Source organism: Telmatherina bonti (assembly GCF_933228915.1).
Source record: "Telmatherina bonti genome assembly, chromosome: 23".
NCBI classification, from domain to species: Eukaryota; Metazoa; Chordata; class Actinopteri; order Atheriniformes; family Telmatherinidae; genus Telmatherina; species Telmatherina bonti.
Window position 1 is genome coordinate 27,675,156 of NC_136632.1, and position 26,509 is coordinate 27,701,664.

Here is a 26,509-nt window from a genome sequence, read left to right on the forward strand (position 1 = left end):
TTCCCCAACGTGACCCCGATGTTTCCAACACGTTTCCTCAACGTGACCCCGACGTTTCAAACACGTTTCCTCAACGTGACCCCGACGTTTCCAAAACATTTCCCCAACGTAACCCCGACGTTTCCAAAACGTTTCCTCAACGTGACCCCGACGTTTCCAAAACATTTCCTCAACGTAACCCCGACGTTTCCAACACGTTTCCTCAAGGTGACCCCGACGTTTCCAACACGTTTCCTCAACAACGTGACCCCGACGTTTCCAACACGTTTCCTCAACAACGTGACCCCGACGTTTCCAACACGTTTCCTCAACAACGTGACCCCGACGTTTCCAACACGTTTCCTCAAGGTGACCCCGACGTTTCCAACGAGTTTCCTCAAGGTGACCCCGACGTTTCCAACACGTCTCCTCAACGTGACCCCGACGTTTCCAACACGTTTCCTCAACAACGTGACCCCGACGTTTCCAACACGTTTCCTCAACGTAACCCCGACGTTTCCAACACGTTTCCTCAACAACGTGACCCCGACGTTTCCAACACGTTTCCTCGAGGTGACCCCGACGTTTCCAACACGTTTCCTCAACAACGTGACCCCGACGTTTCCAACACGTTTCCTCAAGGTGACCCCGACGTTTCCAACACGTTTCCTCAACAACGTGACCCCGACGTTTCCAACACGTTTCCTCAACGTAACCCCGACGTTTCCAACACGTTTCCTCAACAACGTCACCCCGACGTTTCCAACATGTTTCCTCAACAACGTGACCCCGACGTTTCCAACACGTTTCCTCAACAATGTGACCCCGACGTTTCCAACACGTTTCCTCAACAACGTGACCCCGACGTTTCCAACACGTTTCCTCAAGGTGACCCCGACGTTTCCAACACGTTTCCTCAACAACGTGACCCCGACGTTTCCAACACGTTTCCTCAATGTGACCCCGACGTTTCCAACGGGTTTCCTCAACAACGTGACCCCGACGTTTCCAACACGTTTACTCAACGTAACCCCGACGTTTCCAACACGTTTCCTCAACAACGTGACCCCGACGTTTCCAACATGTTTCCTCAACGTAACTCCGTTTCCTACACGTTTCCTCAACGTAACCCCGACGTTTCCAAAACATTTCCCCAACGTAACCCTGACGTTTCCCCAACGTGACCCCGATGTTTCCAACACGTTTCCTCAACGTGACCCCGATGTTTCAAACACGTTTCCTCAACGTGACCCCGACGTTTCCAAAACATTTCCCCAACGTAACCCCGACGTTTCCAACACGTTTCCTCAACGTAACCCCGACGTTTCCAACACGTTTCCTCAACAACGTGACCCCGACGTTTCCAACATGTTTCCTCAACGTAACTCCGTTTCCTACACGTTTCCTCAACGTGACCCCGACGTTTCCAAAACATTTCCCCAACGTAACCCCGACGTTTCCAAAACGTTTCCTCAACGTGACCCCGACGTTTCCAACACGTTTCCTAAACAATGTGACCCCGACGTTTCCAACACGTTTCCTCAAGGTGACCCCGACGTTTCCAACACGTTTCCTCAACAATGTGACCCCGACGTTTCCAACACGTTTCCTCAAGGTGACCCCGACGCTTCCAACACGTTTCCTCAAGGTGACCCCGACGTTTCCAACGGGTTTCCTCAACAACGTGACCCCGACGTTTCCAACACGTTTCCTCAACGTAACCCCGACGTTTCCAACACGTTTCCTCAACAACGTGACCCCGACGTTTCCAATACGTTTCCTCAACAATGTGACCCCGACGTTTCCAACATGTTTCCTCAAGGTGACCCCGACGTTTCCAACACGTTTCCTCAACAACGTGACCCCGACGTTTCCAACACGTTTCCTCAACAACGTGACCCCGACGTTTCCAATACGTTTCCTCAACAATGTGACCCCGACGTTTCCAACACGTTTCCTCAAGGTGACCCCGACGTTTCCAACACGTTTCCTCAACAACGAGACCCCGACGTTTCCAACACGTTTCCTCAACAACGTGACCCCGACGTTTCCAACACGTTTCCTCAACAACGTGACCCCGACTTTTCCAACACGTTTCCTCAACAACGTGACCCCGACGTTTCCAATACGTTTCCTCAACAATGTGACCCCGACGTTTCCAACACGTTTCCTCAAGGTGACCCCGACGTTTCCAACACGTTTCCTCAAGGTGACCCCGACGTTTCCAATACGTTTCCTCAACAATGTGACCCCGACGTTTCCAACACGTTTCCTCAACGTGACCCCGACGTTTCCAACACGTTTCCTCAACGTGACCCCGACGTTTCCAACACGTTTCCTCAACGTGACCCCGACGTTTCCAACACGTTTCCTCAACAACGTGACCCCGACGTTTCCAACACGTTTCCTCAACAACGTGACGCCGACGTTTCCAACACGTTTCCTCAACAACGTGACCCCGACGTTTCCAAAACATTTCCTCAACGTAACCCCGACGTTTCCAAAACATTTCCCCAACGTAACCCCGACGTTTCCAAAACATTTCCCCAACGTAACCCCGACGTTTCCAAAACATTTCCCCAACGTAACCCCGACGTTTCCAAAACATTTCCCCAACGTGACCCCGACGTTTCCAACACGTTTCCTCAACAACGTGACCCCGACGTTTCCAACACGTTTCCTCAACGTGACCCCGACGTTTCCAACATGTTTCCTCAACAATGTGACCCCGACGTTTCCAACACGTTTCCTCAAGGTGACCCCGACGTTTCCAACACGTTTCCTCAAGGTGACCCCGACGTTTCCAACACATTTCCTCAACAACGTGACCCCGACGTTTCCAACACGTTTCCTCAAGGTGACCCCGACGTTTCCAACACGTTTCCTCAAGGTGACCCCGACGTTTCCAACACATTTCCTCAAGGTGACCCCGACGTTTCCAACACATTTCCTCAAGGTGACCCCGACGTTTCCAACACATTTCCTCAAGGTGACCCCGACGTTTCCAACACATTTCCTCAACAACGTGACCCCGACGTTTCCAACACATTTCCTCAACAACGTGACCCCGACGTTTCCAACATGTTTCCTCAACGTGACCCCGACGTTTCCAACACGTTTCCTCAACAACGTGACCCCGACGTTTCCAACACGTTTCCTCAACAATGTGACCCCGACGTTTCCAACACGTTTCCTCAACAACGTGACCCCGACGTTTCCAACACGTTTCCTCAACAACGTGACCCCGACGTTTCCAACACGTTTCCTCAACAATGTGACCCCGACGTTTCCAACACGTTTCCTCAACAATGTGACCCCGACGTTTCCAACACATTTCCTCAACAACGTGACCCCGACGTTTCCAGCACGTTTCCTCAACGTGACCCCGACGTTTCCAACACGTTTCCTCAACAACGTGACCCCGACGTTTCCAACACGTTTCCTCAACAACGTGACGCCGACGATTCCAACACGTTTCCTCAACAACATGACCCCGATGTTTCAAACACGTTTCCTCAACGTAACCCCCACGTTTTTCCAAACATTTCCCCAACGTAATCCCGACGTTTCCAAAACATTTCCCCAACGTAACCCCGACGTTTCCAAAACATTTCCCCAACGTAACCCCGACGTTTCCAAAACATTTCCCCAACGTAACCCCGACGTTTCCAAAACATTTCCCCAACGTAACCCCGACACTTCCAACACGTTTCCTCAACGTGACCCCGACGTTTCCAACACGTTTCCTCAACGTGACCCCGACGTTTCCAACACGTTTCCTCAACGTGACCCCGATGTTTCAAACACGTTTCCTCAACGTGACCCCGATGTTTCAAACACGTTTCCTCAACGTGACCCCGACGTTTCCAACACGTTTCCTCAACAACGTGACCCCGACGTTTCCAACACGTTTCCTCAAGGTGACCCCGACGTTTCCAACACGTTTCCTCAAGGTGACCCCGACGTTTCCAACGGGTTTCCTCAACAACGTGACCCCGACGTTTCCAACACGTTTCCTCAACGTAACCCCGACGTTTCCAACACGTTTCCTCAACAACGTGACCCCGACGTTTCCAACATGTTTCCTCAACGTAACTCCGTTTCCAAAACGTTTCCTCAACGTAACCCCGACGTTTCCAAAACATTTCCCCAACGTAACCCCGACGTTTCCAAAACGTTTCCCCAACGTGACCCCGATGTTTCCAACACGTTTCCTCAACGTGACCCCGACGTTTCAAACACGTTTCCTCAACGTGACCCCGACGTTTCCAACACGTTTCCTCAACAATGTGACCCCGACGTTTCCAACACGTTTCCTCAACAACGTGACCCCGACGTTTCCAACACGTTTCCTCAAGGTGACCCCGACGTTTCCAACACGTTTCCTCAAGGTGACCCCGACGTTTCCAACGGGTTTCCTCAACAACGTGACCCCGACGTTTCCAACACGTTTCCTCAACAACGTGACCCCGACGTTTCCAACACGTTTCCTCAACAACGTGACCCCGACGTTTCCAACACGTTTCCTCAAGGTGACCCCGACGTTTCCAACGAGTTTCCTCAAGGTGACCCCGACGTTTCCAACACGTCTCCTCAACGTGACCCCGACGTTTCCAACACGTTTCCTCAACAACGTGACCCCGACGTTTCCAACACGTTTCCTCAAGGTGACCCCGACGTTTCCAACACGTTTCCTCAACAACGTGACCCTGACGTTTCCAACACGTTTCCTCGAGGTGACCCCGACGTTTCCAACACGTTTCCTCAACAACGTGACCCCGACGTTTCCAACACGTTTCCTCAAGGTGACCCCGACGTTTCCAACACGTTTCCTCAACAACGTGACCCCGACGTTTCCAACACGTTTCCTCAACGTAACCCCGACGTTTCCAACACGTTTCCTCAACAACGTCACCCCGACGTTTCCAACATGTTTCCTCAACAACGTGACCCCGACGTTTCCAACACGTTTCCTCAACAACGTGACCCCGACGTTTCCAACACGTTTCCTCAACAACGTGACCCCGACGTTTCCAACACGTTTCCTCAAGGTGACCCCGACGTTTCCAACACGTTTCCTCAATGTGACCCCGACGTTTCCAACGGGTTTCCTCAACAACGTGACCCCGACGTTTCCAACACGTTTCCTCAACGTAACCCCGACGTTTCCAACACGTTTCCTCAACAACGTGACCCCGACGTTTCCAACATGTTTCCTCAACGTAACTCCGTTTCCTACACGTTTCCTCAACGTAACCCCGACGTTTCCAACACGTTTCCTCAACAACGTGACCCCGACGTTTCCAACACGTTTCCTCAACAACGTGACCCCGATGTTTCCAACACGTTTCCTCAACGTGACCCCGATGTTTCAAACACGTTTCCTCAACGTGACCCCGACGTTTCCAAAACATTTCCCCAACGTAACCCCGACGTTTCCAACACGTTTCCTCAACGTAACCCCGACGTTTCCAACACGTTTCCTCAACAACGTGACCCCGACGTTTCCAACGGGTTTCCTCAACAACGTGACCCCGACGTTTCCAACACGTTTCCTCAACGTGACCCCGACGTTTCCAACACGTTTCCTCAACAACGTGACCCCGACGTTTCCAACACGTTTCCTCAACAACGTGACCCCGACGTTTCCAACATGTTTCCTCAACGTAACTCCGTTTCCTACACGTTTCCTCAACGTGACCCCGACGTTTCCAAAACATTTCCCCAACGTAACCCCGACGTTTCCAAAACGTTTCCTCAACGTGACCCCGACGTTTCCAACACGTTTCCTCAACAACGTGACCCCGACGTTTCCAACACGTTTCCTCAAGGTGACCCCGACGTTTCCAACACGTTTCCTCAACAATGTGACCCCGACGTTTCCAACACGTTTCCTCAACAACGTGACCCCGACGTTTCCAACACGTTTCCTCAAGGTGACCCCGACGTTTCCAACACGTTTCCTCAAGGTGACCCCGACGTTTCCAACGGGTTTCCTCAACAACGTGACCCCGACGTTTCCAACACGTTTCCTCAACGTAACCCCGACGTTTCCAACACGTTTCCTCAACAACGTGACCCCGACGTTTCCAATACGTTTCCTCAAATATGTGACCCCGACGTTTCCAACATGTTTCCTCAAGGTGACCCCGACGTTTCCAACACGTTTCCTCAACAACGTGACCCCGACGTTTCCAACACGTTTCCTCAACAACGTGACCCCGACGTTTCCAATACGTTTCCTCAACAATGTGACCCCGACGTTTCCAACACGTTTCCTCAAGGTGACCCCGACGTTTCCAACACGTTTCCTCAACAACGAGACCCCGACGTTTCCAACACGTTTCCTCAACAACGTGACCCCGACGTTTCCAACACGTTTCCTCAACAACGTGACCCCGACGTTTCCAACACGTTTCCTCAACAACGTGACCCCGACGTTTCCAACACGTTTCCTCAAGGTGACCCCGACGTTTCCAACACGTTTCCTCAACGTGACCCCGACGTTTCCAACACGTTTCCTCAACGTGACCCCGACGTTTCCAACACGTTTCCTCAACAACGTGACCCCGACGTTTCCAACACGTTTCCTCAACAACGTGACGCCGACGTTTCCAACACGTTTCCTCAACAACGTGACCCCGACGTTTCCAAAACATTTCCTCAACGTAACCCCGACGTTTCCAAAACATTTCCCCAACGTAACCCCGACGTTTCCAAAACATTTCCCCAACGTAACCCCGACGTTTCCAAAACATTTCCCCAACGTAACCCCGACGTTTCCAAAACATTTCCCCAACGTGACCCCGACGTTTCCAACACGTTTCCTCAACAACGTGACCCCGACGTTTCCAACACGTTTCCTCAACGTGACCCCGACGTTTCCAACATGTTTCCTCAACAATGTGACCCCGACGTTTCCACGTTTCCTCAAGGTGACCCCGACGTTTCCAACACGTTTCCTCAAGGTGACCCCGACGTTTCCAACACATTTCCTCAACAACGTGACCCCGACGTTTCCAACACGTTTCCTCAAGGTGACCCCGACGTTTCCAACACGTTTCCTCAAGGTGACCCCGACGTTTCCAACACATTTCCTCAAGGTGACCCCGACGTTTCCAACACATTTCCTCAAGGTGACCCCGACGTTTCCAACACATTTCCTCAAGGTGACCCCGACGTTTCCAACACATTTCCTCAACAACGTGACCCCGACGTTTCCAACACATTTCCTCAACAACGTGACCCCGACGTTTCCAACATGTTTCCTCAACGTGACCCCGACGTTTCCAACACGTTTCCTCAACAACGTGACCCCGACGTTTCCAACACGTTTCCTCAACAATGTGACCCCGACGTTTCCAACACGTTTCCTCAACAACGTGACCCCGACGTTTCCAACACGTTTCCTCAACAACGTGACCCCGACGTTTCCAACACGTTTCCTCAACAATGTGACCCCGACGTTTCCAACACGTTTCCTCAACAATGTGACCCCGACGTTTCCAACACATTTCCTCAACAACGTGACCCCGACGTTTCCAGCACGTTTCCTCAACGTGACCCCGACGTTTCCAACACGTTTCCTCAACAACGTGACCCCGACGTTTCCAACACGTTTCCTCAACAACGTGACGCCGACGATTCCAACACGTTTCCTCAACAACATGACCCCGATGTTTCAAACACGTTTCCTCAACGTAACCCCCACGTTTTTCCAAACATTTCCCCAACGTAATCCCGACGTTTCCAAAACATTTCCCCAACGTAACCCCGACGTTTCCAAAACATTTCCCCAACGTAACCCCGACGTTTCCAAAACATTTCCCCAACGTAACCCCGACGTTTCCAAAACATTTCCCCAACGTAACCCCGACACTTCCAACACGTTTCCTCAACGTGACCCCGACGTTTCCAACACGTTTCCTCAACGTGACCCCGACGTTTCCAACACGTTTCCTCAACGTGACCCCGATGTTTCAAACACGTTTCCTCAACGTGACCCCGATGTTTCAAACACGTTTCCTCAACGTGACCCCGACGTTTCCAACACGTTTCCTCAACAACGTGACCCCGACGTTTCCAACACGTTTCCTCAAGGTGACCCCGACGTTTCCAACACGTTTCCTCAAGGTGACCCCGACGTTTCCAACGGGTTTCCTCAACAACGTGACCCCGACGTTTCCAACACGTTTCCTCAACGTAACCCCGACGTTTCCAACACGTTTCCTCAACAACGTGACCCCGACGTTTCCAACATGTTTCCTCAACGTAACTCCGTTTCCAAAACGTTTCCTCAACGTAACCCCGACGTTTCCAAAACATTTCCCCAACGTAACCCCGACGTTTCCAAAACGTTTCCCCAACGTGACCCCGATGTTTCCAACACGTTTCCTCAACGTGACCCCGACGTTTCAAACACGTTTCCTCAACGTGACCCCGACGTTTCCAACACGTTTCCTCAACAATGTGACCCCGACGTTTCCAACACGTTTCCTCAACGTGACCCCGACGTTTCCAACACGTTTCCTCAAGGTGACCCCGACGTTTCCAACACGTTTCCTCAAGGTGACCCCGACGTTTCCAACGGGTTTCCTCAACAACGTGACCCCGACGTTTCCAACACGTTTCCTCAACAACGTGACCCCGACGTTTCCAACACGTTTCCTCAACAACGTGACCCCGACGTTTCCAACACGTTTCCTCAAGGTGACCCCGACGTTTCCAACGAGTTTCCTCAAGGTGACCCCGACGTTTCCAACACGTCTCCTCAACGTGACCCCGACGTTTCCAACACGTTTCCTCAACAACGTGACCCCGACGTTTCCAACACGTTTCCTCAAGGTGACCCCGACGTTTCCAACACGTTTCCTCAACAACGTGACCCTGACGTTTCCAACACGTTTCCTCGAGGTGACCCCGACGTTTCCAACACGTTTCCTCAACAACGTGACCCCGACGTTTCCAACACGTTTCCTCAAGGTGACCCCGACGTTTCCAACACGTTTCCTCAACAACGTGACCCCGACGTTTCCAACACGTTTCCTCAACGTAACCCCGACGTTTCCAACACGTTTCCTCAACAACGTCACCCCGACGTTTCCAACATGTTTCCTCAACAACGTGACCCCGACGTTTCCAACACGTTTCCTCAACAACGTGACCCCGACGTTTCCAACACGTTTCCTCAACAACGTGACCCCGACGTTTCCAACACGTTTCCTCAAGGTGACCCCGACGTTTCCAACACGTTTCCTCAATGTGACCCCGACGTTTCCAACGGGTTTCCTCAACAACGTGACCCCGACGTTTCCAACACGTTTCCTCAACGTAACCCCGACGTTTCCAACACGTTTCCTCAACAACGTGACCCCGACGTTTCCAACATGTTTCCTCAACGTAACTCCGTTTCCTACACGTTTCCTCAACGTAACCCCGACGTTTCCAAAACATTTCCCCAACGTAACCCTGACGTTTCCCCAACGTGACCCCGATGTTTCCAACACGTTTCCTCAACGTGACCCCGATGTTTCAAACACGTTTCCTCAACGTGACCCCGACGTTTCCAAAACATTTCCCCAACGTAACCCCGACGTTTCCAACACGTTTCCTCAACGTAACCCCGACGTTTCCAACACGTTTCCTCAACAACGTGACCCCGACGTTTCCAACGGGTTTCCTCAACAACGTGACCCCGACGTTTCCAACACGTTTCCTCAACGTGACCCCGACGTTTCCAACACGTTTCCTCAACAACGTGACCCCGACGTTTCCAACACGTTTCCTCAACAACGTGACCCCGACGTTTCCAACATGTTTCCTCAACGTAACTCCGTTTCCTACACGTTTCCTCAACGTGACCCCGACGTTTCCAAAACATTTCCCCAACGTAACCCCGACGTTTCCAAAACGTTTCCTCAACGTGACCCCGACGTTTCCAACACGTTTCCTCAACAACGTGACCCCGACGTTTCCAACACGTTTCCTCAAGGTGACCCCGACGTTTCCAACACGTTTCCTCAACAATGTGACCCCGACGTTTCCAACACGTTTCCTCAACAACGTGACCCCGACGTTTCCAACACGTTTCCTCAAGGTGACCCCGACGTTTCCAACACGTTTCCTCAAGGTGACCCCGACGTTTCCAACGGGTTTCCTCAACAACGTGACCCCGACGTTTCCAACACGTTTCCTCAACGTAACCCCGACGTTTCCAACACGTTTCCTCAACAACGTGACCCCGACGTTTCCAATACGTTTCCTCAAATATGTGACCCCGACGTTTCCAACATGTTTCCTCAAGGTGACCCCGACGTTTCCAACACGTTTCCTCAACAACGTGACCCCGACGTTTCCAACACGTTTCCTCAACAACGTGACCCCGACGTTTCCAATACGTTTCCTCAACAATGTGACCCCGACGTTTCCAACACGTTTCCTCAAGGTGACCCCGACGTTTCCAACACGTTTCCTCAACAACGAGACCCCGACGTTTCCAACACGTTTCCTCAACAACGTGACCCCGACGTTTCCAACACGTTTCCTCAACAACGTGACCCCGACGTTTCCAACACGTTTCCTCAACAACGTGACCCCGACGTTTCCAACACGTTTCCTCAAGGTGACCCCGACGTTTCCAACGAATTTCCTCAAGGTGACCCCGACGTTTCCAACACGTTTCCTCAAGGTGACCCCGACGTTTCCAACGAATTTCCTCAAGGTGACCCCGACGTTTCCAACACGTCTCCTCAACGTGACCCCGACGTTTCCAACACGTTTCCTCAACAACGTGACCCCGACGTTTCCAACACGTTTCCTCAACGTAACCCCGACGTTTCCAACACGTTTCCTCAACAACGTGACCCCGACGTTTCCAACACGTTTCCTCAACAATGTGACCCCGACGTTTCCAACACGTTTCCTCAACAACGTGACCCCGACGTTTCCAACACGTTTCCTCAAGGTGACCCCGACGTTTCCAACACGTTTCCTCAACAACGTGACCCCGACGTTTCCAACACGTTTCCTCAACGTAACCCCGACGTTTCCAACACGTTTCCTCAACAACGTGACCCCGACGTTTCCAACATGTTTCCTCAACAACGTGACCCCGACGTTTCCAACACGTTTCCTCAACAATGTGACCCCGACGTTTCCAACACGTTTCCTCAACAACGTGACCCCGACGTTTCCAACACGTTTCCTCAAGGTGACCCCGACGTTTCCAACACGTTTCCTCAATGTGACCCCGACGTTTCCAACGGGTTTCCTCAACAACGTGACCCCGACGTTTCCAACACGTTTCCTCAACGTAACCCCGACGTTTCCAACACGTTTCCTCAACAACGTGACCCCGACGTTTCCAACATGTTTCCTCAACGTAACTCCGTTTCCTACACGTTTCCTCAACGTAACCCCGACGTTTCCAAAACATTTCCCCAACGTAACCCTGACGTTTCCCCAACGTGACCCCGATGTTTCCAACACGTTTCCTCAACGTGACCCCGATGTTTCAAACACGTTTCCTCAACGTGACCCCGACGTTTCCAAAACATTTCCCCAACGTAACCCCGACGTTTCCAACACGTTTCCTCAACAACGTGACCCCGACGTTTCCACCATGTTTCTTCAACGTGACCCCGACGTTTCCAACACGTTTCCTCAACAACGTGACCCCGACGTTTCCAACACGTTTCCTCAACAACGTGACCCCGACGTTTCCAACACGTTTCCTCAACAACGTGACCCCGACGTTTCCAACACGTTTCCTCAACGTGACCCCGACGTTTCCAACACGTTTCCTCAACGTGACCCCGACGTTTCCAACACGTTTCCTCAACAATGTGACCCCGACGTTTCCAACACATTTCCTCAACAACGTGACCCCGACGTTTCCAACACATTTCCTCAACAACGTGACCCCGACGTTTCCAACACGTTTCCTCAACGTGACCCCGACGTTTCCAACACGTTTCCTCAACAACGTGACCCCGACGTTTCCAACACGTTTCCTCAACAACGTGACGCCGACGTTTCCAACACGTTTCCTCAACAACGTGACGCCGACGTTTCCAACACGTTTCCTCAACAACGTGACCCCGACGTTTCCAACACGTTTCCTCAACGTGACCCCGACGTTTCCAACACGTTTCCTCAACAACGTGACCCCGACGTTTCCAACACGTTTCCTCAACGTGACCCCGACGTTTCCAACACGTTTCCTCAACAACGTGACCCCGACGTTTCCAACACGTTTCCTCAACAACGTGACGCCGACGTTTCCAACACGTTTCCTCAACAACGTGACCCCGACGTTTCCAAAACATTTCCTCAACGTAACCCCGACGTTTCCAAAACATTTCCCCAACGTAACCCCGACGTTTCCAAAACATTTCCCCAACGTAACCCCGACGTTTCCAAAACATTTCCCCAACGTAACCCCGACGTTTCCAAAACATTTCCCCAACGTGACCCCGACGTTTCCAACACGTTTCCTCAACAACGTGACCCCGACGTTTCCAACACGTTTCCTCAACAACGTGACCCCGACGTTTCCAACACGTTTCCTCAACAATGTGACCCCGACGTTTCCAACACGTTTCCTCAAGGTGACCCCGACGTTTCCAACACGTTTCCTCAAGGTGACCCCGACGTTTCCAACACGTTTCCTCAAGGTGACCCCGACGTTTCCAACACATTTCCTCAAGGTGACCCCGACGTTTCCAACACATTTCCTCAACAACGTGACCCCGACGTTTCCAACACGTTTCCTCAACAACGTGACCCCGACGTTTCCAACACGTTTCCTCAACAACGTGACCCCGACGTTTCCAACACGTTTCCTCAACAACGTGACCCCGACGTTTCCAACACGTTTCCTCAACAACGTGACCCCGACGTTTCCAACACGTTTCCTCAACAACGTGACCCCGACGTTTCCAACATGTTTCCTCAACAACGTGACCCCGACGTTTCCAACACATTTCCTCAACGTAACCCCGACGTTTCCAAAACATTTCCCCAACGTAACCCCGACGTTTCCAAAACATTTCCCCAACGTAACCCCGACGTTTCCAAAACGTTTCCCCAACGTAACCCCGACGTTTCCAACACGTTTCCTCAACAACGTGACCCCGACGTTTCCAACACATTTCCCCAACGTAACCCCGACGTTTCCAAAACATTTCCCCAACGTAACCCCGACGTTTCCAACACGTTTCCTCAACAACGTGACCCCGACGTTTCCAACATGTTTCCTCAACGTGACCCCGACGTTTCCAACACGTTTCCTCAACGTGACCCCGACGTTTCCAACATCTTTCCTCAACGTGACCCCGACGTTTCCAACACGTTTCCTCAAGGTGACCCCGACGTTTCCAACACATTTCCTCAACAACGTGACCCCGACGTTTCCAACACGTTTCCTCAACAACGTGACCCCGACGTTTCCAACACGTTTCCTCAACAACGTGACCCCGACGTTTCCAACACGTTTCCTCAACAACGTGACCCCGACGTTTCCAACACGTTTCCTCAACAACGTGACCCCGACGTTTCCAACACGTTTCCTCAACAACGTGACCCCGACGTTTCCAACATGTTTCCTCAACAACGTGACCCCGACGTTTCCAACACATTTCCTCAACGTAACCCCGACGTTTCCAAAACATTTCCCCAACGTAACCCCGACGTTTCCAAAACATTTCCCCAACGTAACCCCGACGTTTCCAAAACGTTTCCCCAACGTAACCCCGACGTTTCCAACACGTTTCCTCAACAACGTGACCCCGACGTTTCCAACACATTTCCCCAACGTAACCCCGACGTTTCCAAAACATTTCCCCAACGTAACCCCGACGTTTCCAACACGTTTCCTCAACAACGTCACCCCGACGTTTCCAACATGTTTCCTCAACGTGACCCCGACGTTTCCAACACGTTTCCTCAACGTGACCCCGACGTTTCCAACATCTTTCCTCAACGTGACCCCGACGTTTCCAACACGTTTCCTCAAGGTGACCCCGACGTTTCCAACGGGTTTCATCAACAACGTGACCCCGACGTTTCCAACACGTTTCCTCAACGTAACCCCGACGTTTCCAACACGTTTCCTCAACAACGTGACCCCGACGTTTCCAACATGTTTCCTCAAGGTGACCCCGACGTTTCCAACACGTTTCCTCAACAACGTGACCCCGACGTTTCCAACACGTTTCCTCAAGGTGACCCCGACGTTTCCAACACGTTTCCTCAACAACGAGACCCCGACGTTTCCAACACGTTTCCTCAACAACGTGACCCCGACGTTTCCAACACGTTTCCTCAACAACGTGACCCCGACGTTTCCAACACGTTTCCTCAACAACGTGACCCCGACGTTTCCAATACGTTTCCTCAACAATGTGACCCCGACGTTTCCAACACGTTTCCTCAAGGTGACCCCGACGTTTCCAACACGTTTCCTCAAGGTGACCCCGACGTTTCCAACACGTTTCCTCAACAACGTGACCCCGACGTTTCCAATACGTTTCCTCAACAATGTGACCCCGACGTTTCCAACACGTTTCCTCAACGTGATCCCGACGTTTCCAACACGTTTCCTCAACGTGACCCCGACGTTTCCAACACGTTTCCTCAACAACGAGACCCCGACGTTTCCAACACGTTTCCTCAACAACGTGACCCCGACGTTTCCAACACGTTTCCTCAACAACGTGACCCCGACGTTTCCAACACGTTTCCTCAACAACGTGACCCCGACGTTTCCAACACGTTTCCTCAACAACGTGACCCCGACGTTTCCAACACGTTTCCTCAACGTGAGCACGACGTTTCCAACACGTTTCCTCAACAATGTGACCCCGACGTTTCCAACACGTTTCCTCAAGGTGACCCCGACGTTTCCAACACATTTCCTCAAGGTGACCCCGACGTTTCCAACACATTTCCTCAACGTGACCCCGACGTTTCCAACACATTTCCTCAACGTGACCCCGACGTTTCCAACACATTTCCTCAACAACGTGACCCCGACGTTTCCAACACGTTTCCTCAACAACGTGACCCCGACGTTTCCAACACGTTTCCTCAACAACGTGACCCCGACGTTTCCACCATGTTTCTTCAACGTGACCCCGACGTTTCCAACACGTTTCCTCAACAACGTGACCCCGACGTTTCCAACACGTTTCCTCAACAACGTGACCCCGACGTTTCCAACACGTTTCCTCAACAACGTGACCCCGACGTTTCCAACACGTTTCCTCAACGTGACCCCGACGTTTCCAACACGTTTCCTCAACGTGACCCCGACGTTTCCAACACGTTTCCTCAACAATGTGACCCCGACGTTTCCAACACATTTCCTCAACAACGTGACCCCGACGTTTCCAACACATTTCCTCAACAACGTGACCCCGACGTTTCCAACACGTTTCCTCAACGTGACCCCGACGTTTCCAACACGTTTCCTCAACAACGTGACCCCGACGTTTCCAACACGTTTCCTCAACAACGTGACGCCGACGTTTCCAACACGTTTACTCAACAACGTGACGCCGACGTTTCCAACACGTTTCCTCAACAACGTGACCCCGACGTTTCCAACACGTTTCCTCAACGTGACCCCGACGTTTCCAACACGTTTCCTCAACAACGTGACCCCGACGTTTCCAACACGTTTCCTCAACGTGACCCCGACGTTTCCAACACGTTTCCTCAACAACGTGACCCCGACGTTTCCAACACGTTTCCTCAACAACGTGACGCCGACGTTTCCAACACGTTTCCTCAACAACGTGACCCCGACGTTTCCAAAACATTTCCTCAACGTAACCCCGACGTTTCCAAAACATTTCCCCAACGTAACCCCGACGTTTCCAAAACATTTCCCCAACGTAACCCCGACGTTTCCAAAACATTTCCCCAACGTAACCCCGACGTTTCCAAAACATTTCCCCAACGTAACCCCGACGTTTCCAACACGTTTCCTCAACAACGTGACCCCGACGTTTCCAACACGTTTCCTCAACGTGACCCCGACGTTTCCAACACGTTTCCTCAACAATGTGACCCCGACGTTTCCAACACGTTTCCCCAACGTAACCCCGACGTTTCCAACACGTTTCCTCAACAACGTGACCCCGACGTTTCCAACACATTTCCCCAACGTAACCCCGACGTTTCCAAAACATTTCCCCAACGTAACCCCGACGTTTCCAACACGTTTCCTCAACAACGTGACCCCGACGTTTCCAACATGTTTCCTCAACGTGACCCCGACGTTTCCAACACGTTTCCTCAACAACGTGACCCCGACGTTTCCAACACGTTTCCTCAACGTGACCCCGACGTTTCCAACACGTTTCCTCAACAATGTGACCCCGACGTTTCCAACACGTTTCCTCAACAACGTGACCCCGACGTTTCCAGCACGTTTCCGCAACGTGACCCCGACGTTTCCAACACGTTTCCTCAACAACGTGACCCCGACGTTTCCAACACGTTTCCTCAACGTGACGCCGACGTTTCCAACACGTTTCCTCAACAACGTGACGCCGACGTTTCCAACACGTTTCCTCAACAACATGACCCCGACGTTTCCAACACGTTTCCTCAACGTGACCCCGACGTTTCCAACACGTTTCCTCAACAACGTGACCCCGACGTTTCCAACACGTTTCCTCAACGTGACCCCGACGTTTCCAACACGTTTCCTCAACAACGTGACCCCGACGTTTCCAACATGTTTCCTCAACGTGACCCCGACGTTTCCAACACGTTTCCTCAACGTCACCCCGACGTTTCCAACACGTTTCCTCAAGGTGACCCCGACGTTTCCAACGGGTTTCATCAACGTGACCCCGACGTTTCCAACACGTTTCCTCAACGTAACCCCGACGTTTCCAACACGTTTCCTCAACAACGTGACCCCGACGTTTCCAATACGTTTCCTCAACAATGTGACCCCGACGTTTCCAACATGTTTCCTCAAGGTGACCCCGACGTTTCCAACACGTTTCCTCAACAACGTGACCCCGACGTTTCCAACACGTTTCCTCAACAACGTGACCCCGACGTTTCCAATACATTTCCTCAACAATGTGACCCCGACGTTTCCAACACGTTTCCTCAAGGTGACCCCGACGTTTCCAACACGTTTCCTCAACAACGAGACCCCGACGTTTCCAACACGTTTCCTCAACAACGTGACCCCGACGTTTCCAACACGTTTCCTCAACAACGTGACCCCGACGTTTCCAACACGTTTCCTCAACAACGTGACCCCGACGTTTCCAATACGTTTCCTCAACAATGTGACCCCGACGTTTCCAACACGTTTCCTCAAGGTGACCCCGACGTTTCCAACACGTTTCCTCAAGGTGACCCCGACGTTTCCAACACGTTTCCTCAACAACGTGACCCCGACGTTTCCAATACGTTTCCTCAACAATGTGACCCCGACGTTTCCAACACGTTTCCTCAACGTGATCCCGACGTTTCCAACACGTTTCCTCAACGTGACCCCGACGTTTCCAACACGTTTCCTCAACAACGAGACCCCGACGTTTCCAACACGTTTCCTCAACAACGTGACGCCGACGTTTCCAACACGTTTCCTCAACAACATGACCCCGACGTTTCCAACACGTTTCCTCAACGTGACCCCGACGTTTCCAACACGTTTCCTCAACAACGTGACCCCGACGTTTCCAACACGTTTCCTCAACGTGACCCCGACGTTTCCAACACGTTTCCTCAACAACGTGACCCCGACGTTTCCAACATGTTTCCTCAACGTGACCCCGACGTTTCCAACACGTTTCCTCAACGTCACCCCGACGTTTCCAACACGTTTCCTCAAGGTGACCCCGACGTTTCCAACGGGTTTCATCAACGTGACCCCGACGTTTCCAACACGTTTCCTCAACGTAACCCCGACGTTTCCAACACGTTTCCTCAACAACGTGACCCCGACGTTTCCAATACGTTTCCTCAACAATGTGACCCCGACGTTTCCAACATGTTTCCTCAAGGTGACCCCGACGTTTCCAACACGTTTCCTCAACAACGTGACCCCGACGTTTCCAACACGTTTCCTCAACAACGTGACCCCGACGTTTCCAATACATTTCCTCAACAATGTGACCCCGACGTTTCCAACACGTTTCCTCAAGGTGACCCCGACGTTTCCAACACGTTTCCTCAACAACGAGACCCCGACGTTTCCAACACGTTTCCTCAACAACGTGACCCCGACGTTTCCAACACGTTTCCTCAACAACGTGACCCCGACGTTTCCAACACGTTTCCTCAACAACGTGACCCCGACGTTTCCAATACGTTTCCTCAACAATGTGACCCCGACGTTTCCAACACGTTTCCTCAAGGTGACCCCGACGTTTCCAACACGTTTCCTCAAGGTGACCCCGACGTTTCCAACACGTTTCCTCAACAACGTGACCCCGACGTTTCCAATACGTTTCCTCAACAATGTGACCCCGACGTTTCCAACACGTTTCCTCAACGTGATCCCGACGTTTCCAACACGTTTCCTCAACGTGACCCCGACGTTTCCAACACGTTTCCTCAACAACGAGACCCCGACGTTTCCAACACGTTTCCTCAACAACGTGACCCCGACGTTTCCAACACGTTTCCTCAACAACGTGACCCCGACGTTTCCAACACGTTTCCTCAACAACGTGACCCCGACGTTTCCAACACGTTTCCTCAACGTGACCACGACGTTTCCAACACGTTTCCTCAACAATGTGACCCCGACGTTTCCAACACATTTCCTCAAGGTGACCCCGACGTTTCCAACACATTTCCTCAACGTGACCCCGACGTTTCCAACACATTTCCTCAACGTGACCCCGACGTTTCCAACACATTTCCTCAACGTGACCCCGACGTTTCCAACACATTTCCTCAACAACGTGACCCCGACGTTTCCAACACGTTTCCTCAACAACGTGACCCCGACGTTTCCAACACGTTTCCTCAACAACGTGACCCCGACGTTTCCACCATGTTTCTTCAACGTGACCCCGACGTTTCCAACACGTTTCCTCAACAACGTGACCCCGACGTTTCCAACACGTTTCCTCAACAACGTGACCCCGACGTTTCCAACACGTTTCCTCAACAACGTGACCCCGACGTTTCCAACACGTTTCCTCAACGTGACCCCGACGTTTCCAACACGTTTCCTCAACGTGACCCCGACGTTTCCAACACGTTTCCTCAACAATGTGACCCCGACGTTTCCAACACGTTTCCTCAACAATGTGACCCCGACGTTTCCAACACATTTCCTCAACGTGACCCCGACGTTTCCAACACATTTCCTCAACAACGTGACCGCGACGTTTCCAACACGTTTCCTCAACAACGTGACCCCGACGTTTCCAACACGTTTCCTCAACAACGTGACCCCGACGTTTCCAACACGTTTCCTCAACAACGTGACGCCGACGTTTCCAACACGTTTCCTCAACAACGTGACGCCGACGTTTCCAACACGTTTCCTCAACAACATGACCCCGACGTTTCCAACACGTTTCCTCAACGTGACCCCGACGTTTCCAACACGTTTCCTCAACAACGTGACCCCGACGTTTCCAACACGTTTCCTCAACAACGTGACCCCGACGTTTCCAACACGTTTCCTCAACAACGTGACGCCGACGTTTCCAACACGTTTCCTCAACAACGTGACGCCGACGTTTCCAACACGTTTCCTCAACAACGTGACGCCGACGTTTCCAACACGTTTCCTCAACAACGTGACGCCGACGTTTCCAACACGTTTCCTCAACAACATGACCCCGACGTTTCCAACACGTTTCCTCAACGTGACCCCGACGTTTCCAACACGTTTCCTCAACAACGTGACCCCGACGTTTCCAACACGTTTCCTCAACGTGACCCCGACGTTTCCAACACGTTTCCTCAACAACGTGACCCCGACGTTTCCAACACGTTTCCTCAACAACGTGACCCCGACGTTTCCAACACGTTTCCTCAACAACGTGACGCCGACGTTTCCAACATGTTTCCTCAACAACGTGACGCCGACGTTTCCAACACGTTTCCTCAACAACATGACCCCGACGTTTCCAACACGTTTCCTCAAGGTGACCCCGACGTTTCCAACACGTTTCCTCAACAACGTGACCCCGACGTTTCCAACACGTTTCCTCAAGGTGACCCCGACGTTTCCAACACGTTTCCTCAACAACGTGACCCCGACGTTTCCAACACGTTTCCTCAAGGTGACCCCGACGTTTCCAACACGTTTCCTCAAGGTGACCCCGACATTTCCAACACGTTTCCTCAACGTGACCCCGACGTTTCCAACACGTTTCCTCAAGGTGACCCCGACGTTTCCAACACGTTTCCTCAAGGTGACCCCGACGTTTCCAACACGTTTCCTCAAGGTGACCCCGACGTTTCCAACACGTTTCCTCAAGGTGACCCCGACGTTTCCAACACGTTTCCTCAACAACGTGATCCCAACGTTTCCAACACGTTTCCTCAACGTAACCCCCACGTTTTTCCAAACATTTCCCCAACGTAACCCCGACGTTTCCAAAACATTTCCCCAACGTAACCCCGACGTTTCCAAAACATTTCCCCAACGTAACCCCGACGTTTCCAAAACATTTCCCCAACGTAACCCCGACGTTTCCAAAACATTTCCCCCACGTAACCCCGACGTTTCCAACATGTTTCCTCAACATAACCCCAACGTTTCCCAAACATTTCCCCGATGTTCCCCCGATATTTCCGTTACATTTCCCCAACATTTACATAACGTAACCCTAACATAACCCTGACCTTTCCTCAATATTTTCCCAACGTTTCCCAGATATTTTTCCAACGTTTCCCTGATGTTTCCCCAACGTCTCCATAAGATAAACCCAGCATTTCCCCGCTTCCCCAATGTTCCCCGATATTTCACCAACATTTCCCCGACATTTACATAACATAACCCTAACATAACCCTTACCTTTCCCCGATGTTTCCTCAACGTAACCCCGACGTTTCCAACATGTTTCCTCAACGTAACCCCCACGTTTCCAACACGTTTCCTCAACGTAACCCCGACCTTTCCAACGCGTTTCCTCAACGTAACCCCGACGTTTCCAACATGTTTCCTCAACGTAACCCCCACGTTTCCAACGCGTTTCCTCAACGTAACCCCGACCTTTCCAAAACATTTCCCCAACGTAACCCCGACGTTTCCAAAACATTTCCCCAACGTAACCCCGACGTTTCCAAAACATTTCCCCAACGTAACCCCGACGTTTCCAAAACATTTCCCCAACGTAACCCCGACGTTTCCAAAACATTTCCCCAACGTAACCCCGACGTTTCCAAAACATTTCCCCAACGTAACCCCGACGTTTCCAAAACATTTCCCCAACGTAACCCCGACGTTTCCAAAACATTTCCCCAACGTAACCCCGACGTTTCCAAAACATTTCCCCAACGTAACCCCGACGTTTCCAAAACATTTCCCCAACGTAACCCCGACGTTTCCAAAACATTTCCCCAACGTAACCCCGACGTTTCCAAGACATTTCCCCAACGTAACCCTGACGTTTCCAAAACATTTCCCCAACGTAACCCCGACGTTTCCAACATGTTTCCTCAACGTAACCCTGACGTTTCCAACATGTTTCCTCAACATAACCCAGACGTTTCCAACATGTTTCCTCAACATAACCCCGACGTTTCCCAAACATTTCCCCGATGTTCCCCCGATATTTCCGTAACATTTCCCCAGCATTTACATAACGTAACCCTAACATAACCCTGACCTTTTCTCGATATTTTCCCAACGTTTCCCAGATAGTTTTCCAACGTTTCCCTGATGTTTCCCCAACGTTTCCATAGCATAAACCCAGCCTTTCCCCCCCTGTTCCCCAATGTTCCCCGATATTTCACCAACATTTCCCCGACATTTACATAATGTAACCCTAACATAACCCTTACCTTTCCCCGATGTTTCCCCAACGTAACCCCGACTCGGTCGGCCTACAAACACAGGTCTCGGTCCGTTTTAAGCGGACCAAATACAGGAAGCGAACTACAAAACAAGTCCCTTCCTGCATGTGGCGTAGCATTGCATTGTGGGTAAATCCATAGCGATGGCGTTAAGGGTCCTCTGCCTCGTCTGGTGTTCATACTGCGTCCATTGTTGCAGTGGATTTCTGCAGTATACTTGCATAAGACACAATAAAAACCCAAAACAGCCATAGTTTGGTCTCCATGTTTAACTGGCAGGTGGAGGAAACAGAGTTTTCTTCTTCACGCCGGTCTGGTCCTCTCTTCTGCTAAATACGAGTGCAGCGCCACCTCTAGTGGGAATGGGGAGATATTATTCTAATGGTTTGGCTGGTTTGAACAAAGTGTAGTGTGAACATGATCTCGGTCCGCAACTGGACCGAGTCTAGCGGACTATCCTGATGGGAATGCATCCTTAGTGGTTCCACTAGTTCCGTCTGTGAGCTTTTGAGCCCTGTAGGCGGAGCCCTTCATCACCGTTTCTGGTTTTAAGTGGAAAAATATCTTAAAACCAGAAACGGTGATGAAGGGTTCTGCCTATAGTGGAAAGAGGAATAATATCTTTATGAAATATTTAATTATGACTGGATGGTTTTTATTCCATTCATCTTTCTGACGACGGACCAGCTCTCATCCAGATCACTGGAGCGTCGCTCACATACATAAAACTGTCAGGAGGATAAACGCAGCTCCTGATTGGTCAGTCCAGGCTGGGTGATGCAGCTCATCTCATAACATGACGTGATGCTGCGCCCGCTTCATAACAGCTGATGTATTTTTAAAATGCGAAGGCAGCTAAGAATAGCGGCTGCAGTGTGGAGCTGCTTCACAGCCTCGTTTCCACCTGGTGGAACCGCTGCAGGAGCTCTTCTTCACATCTTTTAGCTTCTTGTGGTCACAAACATCTGCAACTATGACGGAGCCATGTGACCCCTCCTGTCACGCCAGTCATGTGGTCAGGCGGGATGAATGAATGAAGTCATGTGACCAGTCTCATGCAGCAGGTCTGGAACAAGGCTTCATCATGAAGATGTCGCTCTGCAGGATCCTGCAGCTGCTTCCATTTTCTCTATCTTTTGTTTCCCAGATGAAGTTTCTGACCGTCTTCCTGATCCGTCTTCCCAACGTTTCCACACAAGCTTCCGAACTGTGTCCCAGTTACATCTCTGTCTCGTTTTAATGAGCTTCCTGCAATGCAAATGTTGGTTTAGGAGATAAGCAACGACTGTTTCTATTTATGTCTAATTTAGCGTATAAGGAACCGCCGTCGAATCAGAGGAAACACAAATAAAGAGAAAAAATAAACGTAAACGGACTGCTGAATTTCGATGATGGCATTTTTAGACTGATCGTAACAAGCTCAATGACTCCAGCAAAACTTTTCCACAACTTTCCAAGCACCATCTGAAAAAAAAACAACAATTTCACTGCAATAATTCACATTTAAAATAAACTAGAAAAATTTCACAATAAAAAATAAAACTAAATAAATATAAAAATTGGAAATGCAGTCAGTCAAATATAAAAAATATTTAAAAAAATAAAATAAGTTAAATTTAAAAAATGCAAATGAAATTTAATCAAATTGAAATTAAAAATGCAAAACTAAACAAAAATATACACATTTTATTAAAAAGCAGTCCCCAGCCGACAGTCCCACTTCCACGCAGCCCGACTCGCTGTCTCGTTAACTTGGACCCGGATCGGTTATTACCTTCCTGGACTGATTTATTGTCACAAGCTGGGAAATGCATTTCTGTCCATCGTCCCCAGCTGACTGGAAACCAGTTGTGGAACTGGGCGGAGGACAGCAGCAGCAGACTTGGACATTTTCCCGCCTCCAGCAGCAGACGTGCTGACGGACGCGTTGATGTCATGGCTGCTAACAGCTCCATTGATCCCCACAGAAACACCGTGTCAGCTCCTTTCCTATCAGCTGCAGGGTGTTGTGGAGGATCTGGTGACCCGTCGGATCAATCCCAACGATCACGTGATGAAGAGGACTCGTTAAAGTCAGACATGTTCTGCCTCAGATGGTCATAAAACCGACTCATTTACTCGCTTTATTTGATCACTTTCTCTGATTTAGGAATTATCTTAGAATTTTTATATCAGATATTAAAAACATAAAATATTTCAGCTACTCTGAAAGACTAACTGACAAAGTTTATTTCAGACTCTTATAAAATTGGATATTGATCTTAAATACAGATTTAATCCACTTTGATACACATTTCCTTTAAATGATGGAAATCTTCATCCTGATGAGTTAAATGTTGGAAATAAATCTGAACAACAAAAAGAGATTTTCTGCAGGATGAATGAAATATTTGGGGTAAAAACAGGAAGCGTGAGAGCAGCCACGTCTCCGTCTAGTTCCTCAGGAAATAAACGACACGTATCACGCTGCCTGACCAGTTTCCATCTGGAAATGATGTAGAGGCAACGTCCAGCTTCCACCAATCAAAGAGCTTAAACTGACCGCAACGTCCAATCAGATCCCGGCCTTTATGCTGCTACAAGGCGTCGCGTCTGCAGGCTGACTCGGATTAAAGCTTCAACCCGGAACTGTCCCTGCAGGGACTTTCTGAGAGGAACTGAGAAGGATTCCTCAGACTGGAGCTCCGTTGTGGTCTCAAGTCTGGATCAGATCCACCTGCTGCAGGACGGAGGAGATGGGAACTGCTGGGAGGACGCAGCCAATCACTAGCCACTAAAACCTGGAGAACCCCCCCCGCCGCCCACAGAGGTTAGATCTGTCCGGACCCTGGTCTGACCCCCCACCAGGTGAAACGGTTTCTGACAGCTCCCTGTCTGCTAAACGCGTTTAAAGCTCCAAGTGAATGAACAGGTGAGCAGAGTGCACCTGTCCTCTGATTGGCTGATACACCTGAGCGCCTCCGCTGAGTTAAACCGGGTTAAAACGGCCCGAGCTGCGCGCGAGCCACGCCACGAGATGCTCACCGAGTCCGCTGATCTCCTGTCGGCTGTTCAGGCGGTTCCTCTCGTCGGCGATGGCCTTCAGCATCTGCTGCAGGGATCCATCCAGCTCTCCGTCCTCCTCCGCGGGCCCGACAGCCTTGCACACACCGGGGAAGGACGCCATCTCCGCGCTGGGACCATGACAGTCCGGGCCAACCGCGACCGAAGGCACCGCGACACGGCTGCTGCCTGGCGGCTGACGGGAGCAGACCGAGGACTCCCCCCGGGTCTTCCGGAGGTCGGGACCGGCGCGTTGTGCCGCGTTGCCCCAGAACAGCGCGCGCAGGTCGGTCTACGGAGGAGCCTCGGGTCCTTCTGTTGTCAGATCAGCTGGAAACACCCCTCACACTTCCTGGAACAACAAGACGCGTTTAAAGGGACAGGACCGAAAAACGGCGCGCGAGCGCGCCACGGCGGAACGCGCGAAACGGGGGGTGTTACGGAGGATTCTGCTTCCCTCACATCCCGTGACCAAGGTGGCCTGAACGCGCCTGAATCATTCTGTTCAGTTAATTATTATTACATGTGGTGCGTTGCAGTCTTTCATACGGTTGTTTTACTTTGTCTTGAATTATCTTTATGGAGCAGTGTGTCTAAAATAAAATTATTAAACACAAAAAGATGGAACGGAGGAAAATAAATTATAACTAAATGTGACAGTTATTATATCCAAAACTTAATAAAATGTATTAAAGATAAAAAAAAAAATACATATTAAAACTGGTTATTTTTGTGTCGATTACAATGCTCCTTATTGTAAAATGTTGACGAAGTTGTAACATATTTAATTATAAAATAGATTAAAAGTATACAAAAAAAAATAGAAGCTGAGAAAATTCTACAAACTTCAGTATTGCTATATATGAAAAACTGTTGTGGATAAATGATAAAAAATACTCACGAAAATGAAAACAGTTGCATTTGTAAATCTAAATAATCGTTCCTGTACTCCAGTTTTTGATCACAGTGATGTTTAAAGCAGGGGAAGGCACCTCCAGTCCTGCAGGTTTTAGACAGATCCAGCTCACCTGAAGAAACAAGTGTGATGGTTCAACAGCTTGCTGCTGACAGTAATCTGATTACTCATCAGGCGTGTTGGAGCTGTAAAGCATCTAAACCCTGTTGTATGGCAGCCCTCGAGGACAAAAATCCATCCCCACTATGAACTATTTAGTTTAATTCATTTTTACTGTTTTATGAACTAATTTCCAGTCGTGACGTCAAACGGTACTTAGCGGCTCACAAATAGTAGGCAGGTGAACTGGGTTCGTGACACAAACTAAACCCTCTGGTTGTGTTAAAACTGCTGTAACTTACCTGCAACCAAACAAACACTCACGCGCTCCCTCCACGTTTCTTCATGTTTAAAAGTAGCGAGCTACAAGCTAAAGTTAGCCGAAGCTAGCCGGGTCACGGACGCTCCGCACGAGACTGTCAGCGTGCTTTCTCCATTTTTAACTTTCTCTTCTCT

The 26,509-nt window shown here is 50.6% G+C and overlaps 1 protein-coding gene across 1 annotated transcript in view; it reads right to left on the reverse strand.

The window, feature by feature from the left end:
- The window catches only part of kiaa0930, a 46,722-nt gene extending 20,653 nt beyond the window's left edge, over positions 1-26,069 (reverse strand). The window contains exons 1-2 of the mRNA XM_079262840.1: positions 25,940-26,069; positions 25,021-25,390 (exon numbers count right to left, since the gene is read on the reverse strand). Of these exons, the coding sequence (XP_079118966.1) occupies positions 25,021-25,162 (142 nt within the window). The 5' untranslated portion in view covers positions 25,163-25,390; positions 25,940-26,069. The remainder of the gene's footprint in view (positions 1-25,020; positions 25,391-25,939) is intronic.
- Positions 26,070-26,509: the final 440 nt, after the last annotated feature.